Raw genomic sequence first — 16,092 nt, 5'->3', positions numbered from 1 at the left:
TGTGTGTGTGTGTGTGTGTGTGTGTGTGTGTGTGTGTGTTCACCTGCCAGTCAGTGTGTGATTGTCTGTGTGGGAATCTATTCAGCAATGTGTGTATACTCCAACAAGTGCAGCTATGTCCATACAGTATGTGCATGCAGCTATATGTCTTTCCAATTGTATTATCAGGCAGTGACAGAGTGTCAACCACCGTGTGTGAGAGGGAACACAGCAGAGAGGAGATTGCTGCCCTCCAGCTCTCTCTCAGCATGAAAAGCTACGAATGGGACCACGACAACAGAGCCCACTACAGCAGCCTGGCAGCTTGAGACACCACAAGGTGAAGATTTGTATTATTAAAGCCAAAAGAGACCAATAAATGTTAAATATATTCCATTATCCTCCAAATGTCCCCGTGTAACAATAGAATTGCAAAGTTGTAGAAGTGATTTTGATCTTTCTGCAACGAATATTTACAAGTGGAGTTTAATTTAAAAATGAATCAGGATCACAAAACATAATATCATGATACTCAGGTTTATCTATAATTTCTTACCCTCCAACTACCAATTTGCATTTCCTAACATAACAACCAACCTCCATACTTGAAATTATGTTGTGCTGCCAACAACCAGCTGAAACTAAAGTTGAAATAATTAACACTGATAGCTAATATAAAGCGATAGCATTGAAACTCATGTGTTTCTGGGTTGAGGAGCATTGAGTGTTTCATTAAAATATATCTTAAATATCTAATTAAAAACGGGGTGGGGGATAGATACACTAGTCCTCATGGTAGCTTGTTAATGGGCAATATCTGTAGTTCATTATACAGCTTACATAATATTTTTTTGATGGTCAATTAAATATTGAGATTATTGACATTTTTGCACTATTTTTCAATACTTTATTGAACAAATGATGAACCAGATTAAACAATAATGAAACAATCATTAGTTGCATTTGGTGTTGATGTTATTGAAACTGGTGGGAAAAAAATATTTTTTACAAGTAAATTTGTTTTGGACATTTATCTTCATTTTTAAATAATTCTTAAGACATGCTGTGAACAGTAGACAGCTGATACTGCAGCTCCAACTAACAGGATATGAAGTTATTCATCTCTTTCGAAATCTCAGTCTGCCTCCTCTATGAAACCTGAAACACCAGATTTCAACATGTTGCGAACTAGACATGAGTTTGATGCTTCTCCTTAATCCAGGTGTTCCGGCAGCAATTTCTGGGGAAAAATCTTCTTCATACCGTATCCCCCTGGATGCATCAAATTATGCACTCTGTGCTGAAATGAATTTTAACCTCTTTGATACTGAACATATCCTGCACAACACAACAACTCCCCCTCAACTCCTCTTTCGGTTGCTCTCTGTGAAACAGTGTTTTCTGCCCCCTATGTGTATGAGCATCTAGAACTAGGGTTGCTTGGAAACTGTCTATACAGCAATGGCATAATAGACTGTGAATTAATCATTTGGCCTTATTTCATTATAAAACAAACACAGTCTGTATATTATCATCCAAATAAGAGGCATTGTTTAAACTGCAACACCCACAATGAAAGTGGGTTGCTTCTGAGTCTTAAAATCACTCACATCCTCCACATCTAAAGCGATTTTTTAAAACCATACAAAGGGAAGAAAGTGCAACATTTGCCTGTACATGCTTAATGGTCTGTTCAAGTATATAGCTTGATGTAGCTCACTGTAAGTTTACAAGGAAGGTTAAACGGTTTGTTTTACTGCTGACTGGATACATTAAGTTTATTTTTTTTCAAACTGGTAGAAGAGATTTCCACACACTTAAAACAAAGCTTTATTTTTTGCTTTCGGTCTAAAGGACCTTTATCAGAGCATTCATGGTTCAGCTGGAATCGCAGGTGTAGAAAACACTACACCTCTGCACCTGCAACTCCAGCTGAACTATAAATGCTCTGATAAAGCTAAAGCTAAAAATAAAGTATTATGTGCATAGATTGAATATATATCTGTTCTACTAAAAAAAATAATGATCTAAAGTGTTGAACATGTTGTGAGTCATGTGTAGGTGTTAAATTCTTAATATGATCCATTTTCAGTTCAAAGGGATAAAATAACCAAATGGAAATGTCTGGGTGTTATCGCTCTGTTCAACAACCAACCAAAGCTACACTTAGCCAAACAGCTAACAGCTAGCTAAGAGTCCGTGTCTTTTACAATTTGTCTGCAATATTTTTGATATGAGTTCTTCTACAGCAGAATGTACCACATGTTTCCATTTTTTTCTAGCGTTATTAAAGTTCCTGCCTCCAAGGCTATCCTCATGATGCAGTTGCGGCGAAAGCCCAACAGATATCTTCACACACCTGTGGCTGCCTGGTAAATTGGTAAATTTCCAGGTGCATGCACTTCTACACATGCGCCACCAACAGTCAAGGAAAGGAATTACAGTACTGGTTTTAGGCTTGCACATGTTAATGTCATTTAACTCTGGTGGGGCCTTGTATATGTGTTGCTGGCAGAAGGGTCAGTCAAAGAGAAAACATCGCTGACTCCTTCGAAAAGGCCAAATTTTAAGATAACCAATTTGACTTGTCCAGTAAGCACTATGTTGTACAATGTAGCTAGGTCTAGCAGCCAAACAATATGGCCAAGCAATACCACCATATGTTGGTGGCCCACTCCAGATGTTTAGTATCTGGATTTTCTTCCTCCTGGAGACTCGTCCTCACCGTTTTTCTTTCGCCATGTATGATGAATGATGTGCTTTTCTCCCTCTCCCTCTGTGTATTATTTCATTGTCTCATCTTCTCCCTCTGTGCAAATGGTGTGCTTGTATGGTGTCAGGCAGTATGTGTGTCCTCTTTCCAGGTCTAACTCACAAGTACCAACATGCCAGAAAAACTAACTTTGCAGTTGCAGAGGAAAAAGCTTTTGGTTATGTCATGGACTAGATTTCTCAGGAAAAAAAAGAAAGGAAGTGCACTTTGAATGAACTCTTATGAGTCCTGTTTGTTATTTTTGTGTCACCTGGGGGTGTTTGCTCATTTTGGCCCCAAAGGAAGTCCACTCTTGGCACGATTAGTGACAAATATGGAGCACATGATGGTCCCATCCCATGTAGGCCCACATGGACATTGAGGACTGAATTGCTCACAAACATGGGCAACATGGTGGCTGAGATAGGCCAGCATATTACCAAATTGCATAAAGGTATGGGATCCCATGCTATTATAGTGACAAAATCACCTGAGCCTGAAGGCAGAGCTCTCAATTTACAAGTTGATTTATGTTCCAACCTTCAGTAACACGTTTGTGTAGTGACTGGGATGATAAGATCCAAGGATACAAGCAGCTGAAAATGAGAAATCCTTGGCAGGGTATTTGTGCTACTCCTCTGGGACAAGGTGAGGGACTCTGATATACATGAGAAAAGTTGGACGCCTCTCTGTGGAGGCATTCTGGGCACAAGCAGCTTGGTGTGGACTCCATGTTACACACAAAATACTCAATAGGGCCTCAATATTTCCTCAGTTGGCAGCAATGCCCTGAGTTCAAAAAGCAGGGAGGAGTTTGTGCACACTTCCCTTCATCAAAAGACAAAAAAACCCAATATGAAAACAATCTTATACATAATATTCAAGATAGCCTTATGAAGTCCATATCCATTGTCACATTGACTACTGTACCTGCCAAATATATATAGACAGGCAATGAATAAAATTAATGGAGCGCTCAGGTTACAACACTCCAGCAAGCACACTGTCACCATAGCCTGGCCATCTGCTTATTGCAGGCATTTTACTGTAATGACTCTTCAGTCTCCTGAGCTGCGACCTCCGAGATGGTGCGGAGAGGGGGTGAGCAATCAAAGCGCATTCAGTTCTGCTACAGTCATTTGGCCACTCTCAAAAAGCTATCACAGGGTGCAGCTGTAAACATTTTGCTCCTCAGCACTCCTGAGACATGCAGTCAAAGAGGATAGCAGCTATCAGTCTCTTTTCACAGAGGAAGCCCGTGTGAATACACTCTGCAGGATGAATACATCGGAGAGGGGGAAAACACACAGAACAGTCATTGGAGCTGAATTTGGTGAAAAAATTAAACAAAAAAACTTCATTATAGAAAAGGAAGAAGAGTGTACTGAAGACTGCTCTCCAGAATTTCCCTCAGTCTGTTATTGATGTGCAACACCCATGCAATTTATGTGTTTATGTGCAAGATAAGCAAGCCAATAGTGGTTTGTGTTCCTTTTCAAAATTCACACAAAGACACACAAAAGAGCAATCCTTTCAAGTCTTTTTGTAATGAATAAGCTTTTGGAATGAGTGTATATCTGCTATTTCAGTGACAACTATTTATAGTCAGCTGGCGTGTGCACACTGAGCCCTTTATCCACACTGTCGGCTGTCTGTATATCTCCTTGACACAGAGGGAATATTTGGATTGAATTCACTGCAAAAAACTGCAAAACATAACAGGACTTGCTGCTTCCGGCCTCTGTGCAAAAGCTATATTATGTCATTTGATAACATCGCCCTCTCGTGGACATTTGTTTGGCTTCTTCTGGGCAGAAAAAGTCCAGTCCAAAAAATCATATAACCAAAGAGATCAAGAGGGCTTTTTATTTTAGTGGTTTGGGGATAAGTAACGAACACCAAGGCTTATTTAATATTTTTAAAAAGAGACTTAGTGTCCCTCCCTCACATGACTATTTTTGTACCATGACATGAAATATGATAGGACAGCAACAAACACACTCACACACCGGGAAAAGTAGAGCAGAGAAAAAATAAAAAGTCTTGAACTCATTTTGAAACAAAAAAAACAAAGCCTTTGGTTGGATTGGTCAGTTAAGTTGGGATCCTTAACAAATCCAAAGTTGCTGACCAATGATTTCACCTACAGTGGAGATTTATTTAGGGCTGTAGCTCCTCATATGCTCACCAGCAGCTGTTGCAAATGTGGGTGAGCGCATGCGTGTCTGGACTTTCCCATTCTTCTGATCACACAACTTTGACTGGTAAGTTCACTACTCGGTTCATTGCTTGGAATAGATTGACCACCTCCTGCTCTTAAACAGAAGAAGCCACTCGTACTGATACTGAGAAGTAAGAACAGATTTAGAGGTAAAGGCCTTTAAATAGCAAATGGGCTATAAATACCTGCTGCAGATTGTTTGTTTCATGTAGTAGCCCTACAGAAACATTTGTGTGTGCTCAAGAGTCACATAACAATAAGAGTAGCATATAGTACAGTAATATACTGTATATAGTTATGTAGGCAAAGAGCACATTAATATGTATTCTTCCAATGCCCTTCGTTACAGGGGAATGAATGCTGTTATAATTTAACGGTAGTTGCTACTATCAAATGGAGTAATAGAACGATATAAAAATAAATGTTTTGCAGTGTTATGCTTTGAAATGTGCATTCCAGGTTGGTGCGTAACTGTATGGAGGTAATTAAACCTGTTAATCTCCTCAGGAAATCACAGTCACAATGACTCTCCAGTGGACTGCTGTGGCTTTCTTCCTTTATGCAGAGATAGCAGTCCAACTAATCTTGTGTATACCCTTCATATCAGCACGGAGGTACTGCAATTTAACACGCAAACCCAAAACATGATCAAAAGTTAATTCAGCAACTCGTGCCCAGCTTCCTGTGCAGAGGCCCATTTTCTGAATCAATTAAAAAAAAAAAATCCTATGCAAGAGTCTGATTGGAACTAAGAAAAATGAAAGAGACACTTCACACAAATCACCAGCAGAGTGCATGCATGTCCTTCCAGGGTAGAACTACTGTCTATTATGTTACACTCACAATGGCCTTTTTACCTACTTTGTAGATGGCGTTCAGTTTTCAGCTGGAGAATATGGAACTGGTTATCTCCATATTGGAACAAATGCTTTTTTACCATGATCATGGTTCTTATTGTTCTCTTCCTCGGTAAGCAATCTACTACGACTGACATTGAATAACACTGAGTACGCTGACAGCATGCTGACAGCCCATTCATGCTTTTCTCCCCCTGCCCACTCTCAGATGCTGTCCGTGAGGTGCATAAGTACTCGGGTCCTGAGCCCATGCATGATGCCAAGGTGAACCCAAACTTGTACGACAATGTCCACATGAAGCTGTTCAGAGCCCAGAGGAACCTCTACATATCTGGCTTCTCTCTCTTCCTCTGGCTGTTAGTGTTATTTTCCTTCCACATTTATTCATCATAACAAAATGTGTTTGGGACCTACTTTACCATTCCACACAACCGTCCTCTTCATTTTCTGAGGCCGTGCCTTCTGTTCTTTCCGGTTCTCTGCATCTTTTCCTGTCCTCCATCACAGTATCATGCGTCGGATTGTCACCTTGCTAAATCAGGTTGCTGTCACGGTGGAGAACAGTGCAGGTCTTCAGGCACAGATGGACAGTGCTGTCAAAGCAGCCAAGCTGCACCATGACGACAACTTGAAGCTCAAACAAGTAAGAGTTAATGAGAAACTGAAGGCAGAACTAAATCCTTTTTGTCTGTAGTCCTAAAGCCTGTTCTTTTCCTTTACTTATATATGTATGTGTAATATCTACTGCAATTTCAATTGTACCTTCAGTAAACACATTACTTTAGGGTTTAGAGGGATCGTGACTCATGTTCACCTTTTAAAGTGTGTAGGCATTATTACATAATGTATTTTCACAGAGTAATATTTCTATGTGTTGTATTCTATATGTGCTCAGTTGTCTGCTGTTGGTAATTAAGGACAATATTTTGTGCTCAGGCTCTCCTGGATGAGGAAAAATCCATGTCAGTAAAAAAACAGCAACTCAAGCTGGAAGCTGAGAAGCTGGCAGATCAGGTGAAGGTTGCTGAGGAGGGTGAGTAATAATTTACTTCATACAGGATGACCTGCAGTTAAACTTTAAACCCATAGACATGTTATTATAATGTTTATGAAAAGCTATAATTATGAGAAAACAATCCATTTAACATTTGCAGAGCATGGACCATCATACGTTATGTCCAGCTGTAGAAATGTAAGGTAATATTAAGGGGCATTGATAATATGAAGAGCAACTGATTGATGTATAACTGCTTGTGTGTGTAGCTGTGCGCAAGTCTCATGCTGAAGTGGAGGCCATGAAGAGGCAGGCCAAAGGTTTGGCACAAGAATACGACAGACTACTGAGAGAACATCATCAACTCCAGGTATAGTACACACACACACACACACACACACACACACACACACAAATACGTTATGTGTGCATGCAAATACCAAATCACAAAATACTTATTGCATATTAACTCACCTAATACTGTAGTGTATTACAGTTTTAAATCTTGTACTTGATCCACAGAACCCCCAGAGTACTGCAGACAAAAAGGATCAGTGATTACAGGAACACAGTGACAATTGTTTTATGATTCCTTCTCTTTACATGGATACTTTTTTCTCATGACAATAAAACTGTTTGCCATATGCAGTGGGCCACGAGAGGCAATGTTTTGTATTATCTTTAACAAATTTAATATTGCTTTTTAAATTTAAACTGAGGGGCATTTTTTAATTGATGGAATTAAACAAACAGTAGACTATGGTATCAGATTAACAGCAGCATGTCAAGTTCTCAAATGCTGAAAACATCTTCTTAAAGTATTTGTCACGAACATAAAATATGTTTTTGTGCATGTTACTCTTCATTATTAAAAGTGTTGAAATTTTGTGTCAGGGGCTCATGCTTATGCTGACTCTTAATAATAATTAATACCCGTCAACATCCCAGAAATACATTTTGTTATTAATGCCGAACTTAATTTAAATGTAGAGAGAATAATGGAGTGAATGGTAGATTTTACTGAAAACCTTAATATGCATAATTTGACAAACCAAACTGTCAGAAATGACATTTTAAAGTTGGCCCGGCCAACTTTAAAATGTCATTTCTGACAGTTTGACAAACATGAGCATTAAAAAATTACATTTAAAACCCCAGAGAGTGTGTCCCTCTTTGCCATGATGATATCAAAAATGAGGTCACTGAAAAGGCTGATACCTTATTAACATAAAAAATGGTTAAATCTTAGTGATGGAATGCTTTTTGTTACATAAGTACAGGAAGTTTCCCAGTATGCCAACGGGAAAGTCTTTTAGAGGGCGGCTGCTCTTGTGCTGCTTTAGCTTTGATCTGCGTGTTGACCCTATTTGTCCACAGAAAACACTAACTTTTGCGTTTTTGCTTCAGCCATCGTAGTTCTCCTACATGCATGGCACACAGGGGAAGTTTCAGCTGGTTGCAATCTGCAACGTCACTTCTAAATGCCAACAGCTCCTATGCACTGCATCTTTAACATATGTTGAATCCAAAAATATATTTCATCAAGTTTATTCATAAAAACGAAGACCAACATAGAAAATACATCACAATTACATTATTTTTTTCTACAAAAGTCTTTCATTCATGAAAAACACAAACAAATATTTAAACATTCCAGAAATAGTAGTTTTTCTTTTTAAAATGACTAGTCATCTCCATAAATCCTGTACAAATATATACTCTGAATACTATGAAAAGTGTCCACAGTGTGTGTTTCTCTATGCATCTGACTGAGGTTCTCCATGGAGCTAAGTCAGAAGAGAAGAGCTTGTGCTGAGGCTCACAAGTGAGTCTCTCTGTCAGGATTGCAGTCCAAGGCCAGTATAAACTGCTCACGGTGTATGGAGCTCTTCTCGTCTTTCCCTAGTGACTCCAACTCTGCACTCCCATTGGTCAGAGCATTTTTCTCTTCCTTTTTAATATGTTTCTTGAGTAGAGCAAAGCCTGAAATACAGAAGAAGAATGAGATTGTCCTTAAGCCCAGAGTCAGGCCCAGGTACACTATCCTGCAAAAAAAGAGAGAGAGAATGCAATACTGTTAAAGGACAAACTGGGAAAGAGTCAAGCTACAAGTGGCAAACTTATGCATTATACTTTATTTTTGTACAACCTCTGGTATTTATCCATTTAATAATTTTGTTAATAAGCATTGCCGCCTTGCAGGGCCGATAACTGTAATTTTGGAAGGCATCCTATTGGATATTACATAAAGCATTTTAAAACAAAGCCCCACGGATCCAATTACCTGTAAGCTGAGGTGTTATATATTCGGCATGCTCCTCTTCCGCCACACGTCTTGATTCCCCATTTGAGGCATGTTGTGTCGATTAAGGCTCCAAAGTATATTGGGGCAGGTATTCCAGCTGTTCAAAATTAAAAATAACTTGTTACTTCAAACGAAGAGCACATAAAGGGTTGCTTCAGGGGGAGGTATCACTAAAAATAACAAACATCATTATCTTATTAGTGTACTTATTGTAAAGATTATAATGATGCTTTATAATGGCAACAGATTTCTAAAATACTTGGTGATTATTACTGTTCACATAGGATTCTTATCATAAGTAAAAATATAAAATGATGATTTTTAAATAATAATTTATTTCCACACACAAACACATAATTTCAGTAGTTTTGCTCACTTCCAACAAACAGTATGCTGATGTCAGCTCTTAGGAGATATCCATGTGTTTGACATTCACACTAGACAGAAAATACCAAAGCTGGTTCTCACCGAGGGTGCGAGTGGCCAATGTGTAGATTCCAAGAGCAAGGGATTTCAGCTCAGGCTTTATGCACCTATAGAGACAGGACTTAGAGGTTAAAGGAGACTAAATCTTAAACCCTGCAACACTTTGAGAAGAACAATGATTTACACGTTAAGGCACAAAAGTAGAAATATAACTTTAATTCAAACTTCTGGAAATATAAAAACTTTTGGAAATATCTCCACTGATGATACTAAATGATACAATTTCTCTGATAACAGCAACAAGTGTCATCGTTTCAAGAATGACAACATGATGTATTGCTCCGACAACAGGCTGCATGTGTAATGAGTCCAGTGACTCCACATGGGGGGGTTGTCGACGGACCTGACAAGCAGCATGAATCCAGGTGTTCCCCCGAGAGAGATGATGAAGGAGCTGAGCACAGACAGAGCCAGGAAGTAAGGAAAGATTTTGTCACAGCTGTCTCCGCGTGGACACTGGCCCAGAGCCGCCGTTAGGTTGCCTTGTTGGGTGTCAGCCAGCAATACACAACCGCAATTGTCAAACACCTAACAAAGAAGAATGATAGATGAGCTGCAGCACGGTAGGACACACTTCTTGTCCTGAGGGAAAATAGTCACGCCAATACAACTGAAATGTCATTTGCTATGTAATGGCATCTGTATGCATTATAGAAAAGAATCACAGCAATTGTTAGTCAACAGTCAAACTGAGAAATACGGATGTGGCATGACGTCTGTCTGACCGTATTTCTGCCGGTCCCAGAGGAGGAGGTGCATCCGGCCAAGCAGGGGGACATGTAAGTGAGGCCGTTCTCTCCGCATACCGGGTCCCACTCACTTCTTGAGCACGAGCAGGCCAAGTTACAGTCAGAGGAGAGAGACTGTTCCTGATAAGACAAGCTTTCCACTCTGCATGTGACAACATGAAGAATATGCATATAATATTGATGGCTCACATGAAAAATTGACCAAATAAGGAAGCCTAATCCACTAATGTGCATGGAATATGTAAATAGAGACACAGAAAAGTGTGTTAGCTGTACTGATTTAATGCATCATTTTCCTCAATCCAAACCTAGCTCCTTCTTCTGAATGTTCTTTTTTTGTTTGTTTATTTTTAACCTTTGTTTACCTTACACTACACACATGAGGGACATATATCCAGATATCACATACCCGGTATATGAAACTGTGATTCCTGCCACCTTGGAGTTCTCACAGCCCATGGCTAAGAAAATGAGCGACAGGAAGTAGCCCAGCAACGAGGTCCCAAAGGCAAATTTAGCTGCTCCCATGATACCCAGCTTGTACTTCTTCATGACAACCCCTCCAGAGAACATACCGAGGGCCACAGCCGGGATGTTGATCGTGCCTAGCCAAGCCGCAGAATACAATGTCAGGAAACAGCGGGATTAAACGACATTGCTCCCCAAAAGGGATCAAAGACAGAGCACTCATTCATATGAAAGTAGCCTCATTCATATTTAATGTAAAGTGTACTGCAGTCATGTTGTAAAAGATCAAAATGACTTTTGTTGGTAGAGAGGATAGAAATGCATTTCTCATCATGCAACAAACTCTTCACTCATTCTGTTATATGGAAGGAAAATGCTGTTATTACACCATCTACGATTCCATAAGATTGACCCTAATAACTGGTCTCATTAATCCAAGTGCTTTTTTTTTAAATAAATGCCAAACTGTCCAAGGATTTCAGTAAACCTGGCTGCCATATGGAAGCTGCAGCGTTTACTAAAGAGGGAAGTGGGAGTTGAGGCATAAAAAATTCATCAAAAGCTGGCTCATGAAACTCTTATGATGACCATCTAGATCATATCACTTTGCAGCCTTAAATACTTCTCCTTCCATGAAGCAACAATGGCTTTGGACAAGCATGTAAATCATCTATAGGGATAAAATGACCCAACAAAAGTCATCCAAAAAAGGTTAACACTATGAATTATCTAAACAATCTGCTTACCCATGAGGAAATTGGCTTTTGACGCTGACTGGCCGTAGTGTTGCTCGATGTATTTGGGTTTGTAGGTGACCATCCCGATAAGAGAGTTGAACTGAATGATGGTCACGCATAAAAAAGTGATGTACACAGGATTTCCAAGGAGATTCTTCAATGTGGGCACAAATTCTGTGTGGGGAAGTTTATAAAAAAAAAAAACACATGTGAGAATTAGTTTAATGTTTTTCTTTATTCCCAGATTACTACAGATTTTATAACAAGCACATGGTCTTCAAAACTAGACCCTCAAACGTGATTAGAATGACGCAACCTTTGTTTAATTGGATTGTTCATAGATCTGAGGACAATTACATTTCTTGAGAAGAAATAAAGTTCTTTAAAAAGTTGAGTTTTGGTAGAAATGTAAGAATACTGTGGGTTAATAAAGGAAATAAAGAAAGTATTTGCAAAAGATAGCAATAAAAGGGAAAGTTTTAACATCACTAAAGATTCCCCCCCGGACTGCATTCAGGTTACGATGCCATAACTTAACATTAAAATGTTCTAACATTACAACTTGCTGTGACTATAATCCTACCTTTGGCCATCTGATGTAAGTTAGCCGGCTCCTCAGGTCTGAACTTGTGCTCCATGGTTGGGGAGTCTTTGATGAACCTTGTTTGCTCTGGAGTGCAGCTGGTATCGTGTTTATCCACAGGCATGGGCAGGGATTTAGGCAGGAACCAGAAAGGAACCGCAGACATGAGGGTGATGGTTCCAGCGATCAGGTAGCCCAGCCACCACGCCCCCACCCAGCGGGCATCACCAGGGGTGATAGTCACCGTCTCTGTGGCAAGAAAAGACCCATGTCAGCATAGGATGTGGATTTATTTTGTTTGATTTGCTTCTCATTTACTATAATTACGTTTTCCAATTAATGTATTTCTTTTAAATTATATTACTTTCTACGGCAAGGCAAAATAAATAATACAAAGTCAGTTTTAAGTGCTTTATATACGCTTAAAATTTAAGACTGCGGTAGACATTCAAATGCAGCAGTTCAGCACATGAAGAGACGTCTCCTGACTTGTATTGTATTTACAACAGCTTCAAAGTATTTCACAGTCGGATTACACTGTATCACAGGATTTACCCTGACCTAATTAATTTCTTCTTGCAAGGTGTATTGTGTCGTACACCGCTTTAACACCGTTATGTACAACAAACAATTTCTAAATCCAACTCTCCACGGAGGAGTGTGAGTGCATTTATGCAGTGTGAACAAATTATGAAACTCACCAAGTAGAACATTGTTTTTTTTTAATCAGTCATAGTTTATCAGTGAGATGACAGCTTACTCACCCATGTCCACATAGCCAATGTCAACGTAGATCTTGGCACACAGCGATCCCAGCAGGTACCCAAAGACAGGACCGATGATTGATATGGTTTGGACACATCCTAGAACACACAACAAGAAGGATTTTCATTTAACAACATTCAACACCCACTAACTATCTGGTTGTCTGTCTAGGCATATGTCCGTACCATTCTAGTGAATGTGATATCTCAGGAACATCTGGAGGGAAGTTCTTCAAATTTTGTACATTTACTTGGACACATGGATGAACAGATTAGATTTTGGACGTCAAAGGTCCCTGTAACCTCACAAAAAATGTTTGGGGCCATAACTCAATAATTCAGATGCTAGGTATGTCAATTTCACATAAATGTCGGGAAAATTATGAAATGATGAGATTTTGGACAGACAATAATGTAAACAGCAACATAACTTGTTGGCTGTGCCATACAACCTTGATGTTATTATTATTATTTTAGCGGAAGCCTGTATGCATTTAACGTGTTGTCACCTACTCTTAAATAATCCTTAGTACATCCTATATGTCAATTCCTACTAAAAAAAATTGCTTGAATATAAAACCCTTTTTATTCAATTACCCAAATTCAAAGAAAATCCATTCCTAAATGAAGTGATCTTAATCTTTGTACAGTGCAATGCAATAGCCAGTGAGTAAGATGCTTTACCAATATAGAGGGCAGCATTCTCCGATTGTGCGTAATCATCAATATAGGAGATTCCCAGAGGCTGTACTGGAGTCTCTCCAATCCCACGCAGGACATTTCCAAGGAACACATAGATCCACATTGAAACACTGGACTCTCGCTCACAGCCTACAGTTCAGAATGAAATAGGAAAAATGGGAATTTAAAATTCAAACCCTCAAAAATATACAAAATATTAACAAAAACATTCAATGGACCTAATGCACGCTTCGTCTACATATATATATTCTATATTACTACATTCTTGTTATTCTTATTAACCATGATATGACAGCTGGTTTTGGTCTACCACATCCCATCAAGACAACTCCAGCAATGTCAAAGGAGACTAGTTTATTGTATTTTTTTTTTTACATTTCCTGTCTGTCCGGCAGTGCCAGGTAGATTCCAAGATGGAAACAATACTCAAATAGTATTGGTAGTTGGCAAATTGTGACTAAAGAAATAAGCAATGTGTGCTTTTTTGACAAAGCACACCATTCCCACTCTTACCTCTAGAGGGCAGTATAGCAGGTCTGTCACCTGCCCTGGTGGACTCAGGTGAGCTTGCTGGACATGGAGAGAGGTTATTGGTTGAATTCACAGACCATCTAACTGATGTTTCGATCTTATAGCTGCGTACAAAATACCAATTTGACTGTTAAACAAGGGAGGGGAGAAAGCATCAGGTATCGTTAGATACTCACAATGTAAAGCACAAACATACAACATTTTCAAAGTGCAAAGAATACTGTCACTACATTGTGTTTATGATGCTTGAAGACTTAAATCATCATGAGCGGAATTTGTGAGTTGCATTAAATGCATACAGACATGACACTCTGCCTACCGGCCAATGATGAAATGAGGCGTCGCGATCAAGAAGGTCCCAAAAGACATCAAGATACATCCGACTGCTATGATCTTAGGTCGGTGGAGTTTGGCACCAAAATAGCTCACAAAGGCAATGACCAACAAATTCCCTGCAAGGTTGAGACGATCAGAAGAGCAATAAAATATATGAGACCTACTGTTTAAAGAATTTCAATTATTGTTGTATTCATCAAAGGCTGTATTCCGTACAGATTGTATTTATATATGAAAAAAGATCTGCAGAATACAAAGTAACTAACAATTCATTTAAAATGAATCCATCTTTGCTATGTAGAAACACCATGGGGGGGATATATCTGTGCTGGCACAGTAGGTTAGTTTATTGTTTTGATTACGCTGACAGCAGAAAGATCGCTAACCTCAACACATATAAATACAGAGGAAAGGTCTTTATATTCAGACAACCATACCACACACAAGCTATTTTAACACACGGTATGTTGATCACTGCAATTTGGGTTTTCACAAAATGTCCGTAAAAATGTACAATATCAACAGCCCAACAAGAGGTCTTTGTAGATTTTGATCAAAGTCAGTGTGAATATTCAGATTTATCTGAGGCATACACAGACAATACTATATGTTGTGTCCATAGTCTCTTGTGCAACTACACACACACCATCATAAAATCCCTCTATTCCAAGCCCACATGCTGTGATAAATTATTCACTCATTAAGAGTTGATTAGGTACGCAACCATTGTGACTATTCAAAGATCAAAGGGGATGTATATATGTTATGGTGTCACGCTTGCAGGCATGCTGGAGACATAATATTGTCTCGCAGTAGCTTCTCGATATATAGATGGATAGATAGATTGATAAATGTTCTTAATTAATCCCAGCAGATTATCCACGGCACGGTAAATACACACTAAATATACATATCAACACAGGAGATATATATATCAATAGAATAAACAACATAAAGAATATTTTAGATGTACTATTAATATACTGAACTACAACAACTAAAATGTAAACAAAGGATAACAAACTATAAACATTAGTCATAAAGGATCTAATTGCATCTAAATGTATCTCAATCTTGATACTTCAAAATGATTTAGCCAGCTAACAGAGAGACACAAGGACAAAACATTTTGAGAAACTCACCTATTTCAAAGCTCCCATCTATGATGCCGATCAGATAACTGGGGATGTCGAACCGCCTTTCTAGTTGTGTAATTGTGCTCTTCATGTAGCTGCCGGATAAAGCCTTGGCAAAGTAGGCAAAGGACAAGGCTGCAAGGAACATCTAGAGAGATACAGAAAGAGAGGACGGTGTGTCAAGCTATGTGGTCCGTACATTTTAATTTGAAAAGAACAAATCAACCTGTATTATTATTATTATTATTATTATTATTATTATTATCTTTATCTTCAATTCAGTCTGTTCAAATACTGTAGTTCAAACACCTCAGAGCCACACTGGAAAGGAAACACAAAAAGTAAGAAAGTCAAACTCTGGATTAGGATTTTCTAACAAGAACAAAACCATGAAGAAAAAGTACATACAACTGTTAATCAGTAGCTTGTGACTTCGTGTATGTTTTTCTCTGAGTGTGTATGTTCGTACTGTATGATGTGAATTTGCAAGGC

General features: G+C 38.9%; 2 protein-coding genes across 2 annotated transcripts; one reads left to right on the top strand and one right to left on the bottom strand.

The window, feature by feature from the left end:
* Positions 1-5,465: 5,465 nt before the first annotated feature.
* On the top strand, positions 5,466-7,361 carry LOC129108791 (B-cell receptor-associated protein 29-like). The gene is made up of 7 exons (XM_054620708.1): positions 5,466-5,566; positions 5,821-5,921; positions 6,018-6,165; positions 6,317-6,452; positions 6,746-6,842; positions 7,073-7,173; positions 7,326-7,361. Exons 1-7 carry the CDS (start codon positions 5,475-5,477, stop codon positions 7,359-7,361), a joined length of 711 nt encoding a protein of 236 aa, XP_054476683.1. The 5' UTR covers positions 5,466-5,474.
* A 1,261-nt stretch (positions 7,362-8,622) lies between these two features.
* On the bottom strand, positions 8,623-15,748 carry LOC129108272 (solute carrier organic anion transporter family member 1C1-like). Its single transcript, XM_054620002.1, has 13 exons — positions 15,607-15,748; positions 14,448-14,580; positions 14,111-14,232; positions 13,580-13,726; positions 12,896-12,994; positions 12,132-12,380; positions 11,558-11,722; positions 10,753-10,948; positions 10,320-10,485; positions 9,938-10,122; positions 9,577-9,641; positions 9,088-9,205; positions 8,623-8,848 (listed from the first exon to the last, which is right to left on the bottom strand). Exons 1-13 carry the CDS (start codon positions 15,746-15,748, stop codon positions 8,623-8,625), a joined length of 2,013 nt encoding a protein of 670 aa, XP_054475977.1.
* Positions 15,749-16,092: the final 344 nt, after the last annotated feature.

Source organism: Anoplopoma fimbria, chromosome 19 (genome assembly GCF_027596085.1).
Source record: "Anoplopoma fimbria isolate UVic2021 breed Golden Eagle Sablefish chromosome 19, Afim_UVic_2022, whole genome shotgun sequence".
NCBI classification, from domain to species: Eukaryota; Metazoa; Chordata; class Actinopteri; order Perciformes; family Anoplopomatidae; genus Anoplopoma; species Anoplopoma fimbria.
The sequence above is the reverse complement of the archived record's forward strand: the minus strand, read 5'-3'. Positions and strand labels throughout refer to the sequence as shown.

What these genes read in the sequence shown, in the direction of transcription:
- LOC129108791 (XM_054620708.1), top strand. Translation starts at nt 5,475, where the DNA reads ATGACTCTCCAGTGGACTGCTGTGGCTTTCTTCCTTTATGCAGAGATA. An exon ending in TTCTCTCTCTTCCTCTGGCT is followed by an intron (nt 6,166 to 6,316) that starts GTTAGTGTTATT and finishes CCTCCATCACAG; the next exon opens with TATCATGCGTCGGATTGTCA. An exon ending in ACAACTTGAAGCTCAAACAA is followed by an intron (nt 6,453 to 6,745) that starts GTAAGAGTTAAT and finishes TTTTGTGCTCAG; the next exon opens with GCTCTCCTGGATGAGGAAAA.
- LOC129108272 (XM_054620002.1), bottom strand. Translation starts at nt 15,748, where the DNA reads ATGTTCCTTGCAGCCTTGTCCTTTGCCTACTTTGCCAAGGCTTTATCC. An exon ending in CATTGGCTATGTGGACATGG is followed by an intron (nt 12,381 to 12,895) that starts GTGAGTAAGCTG and finishes TTCTTGCCACAG; the next exon opens with AGACGGTGACTATCACCCCT. An exon ending in GGATTCATGCTGCTTGTCAG is followed by an intron (nt 9,642 to 9,937) that starts GTCCGTCGACAA and finishes CTGTCTCTATAG; the next exon opens with GTGCATAAAGCCTGAGCTGA.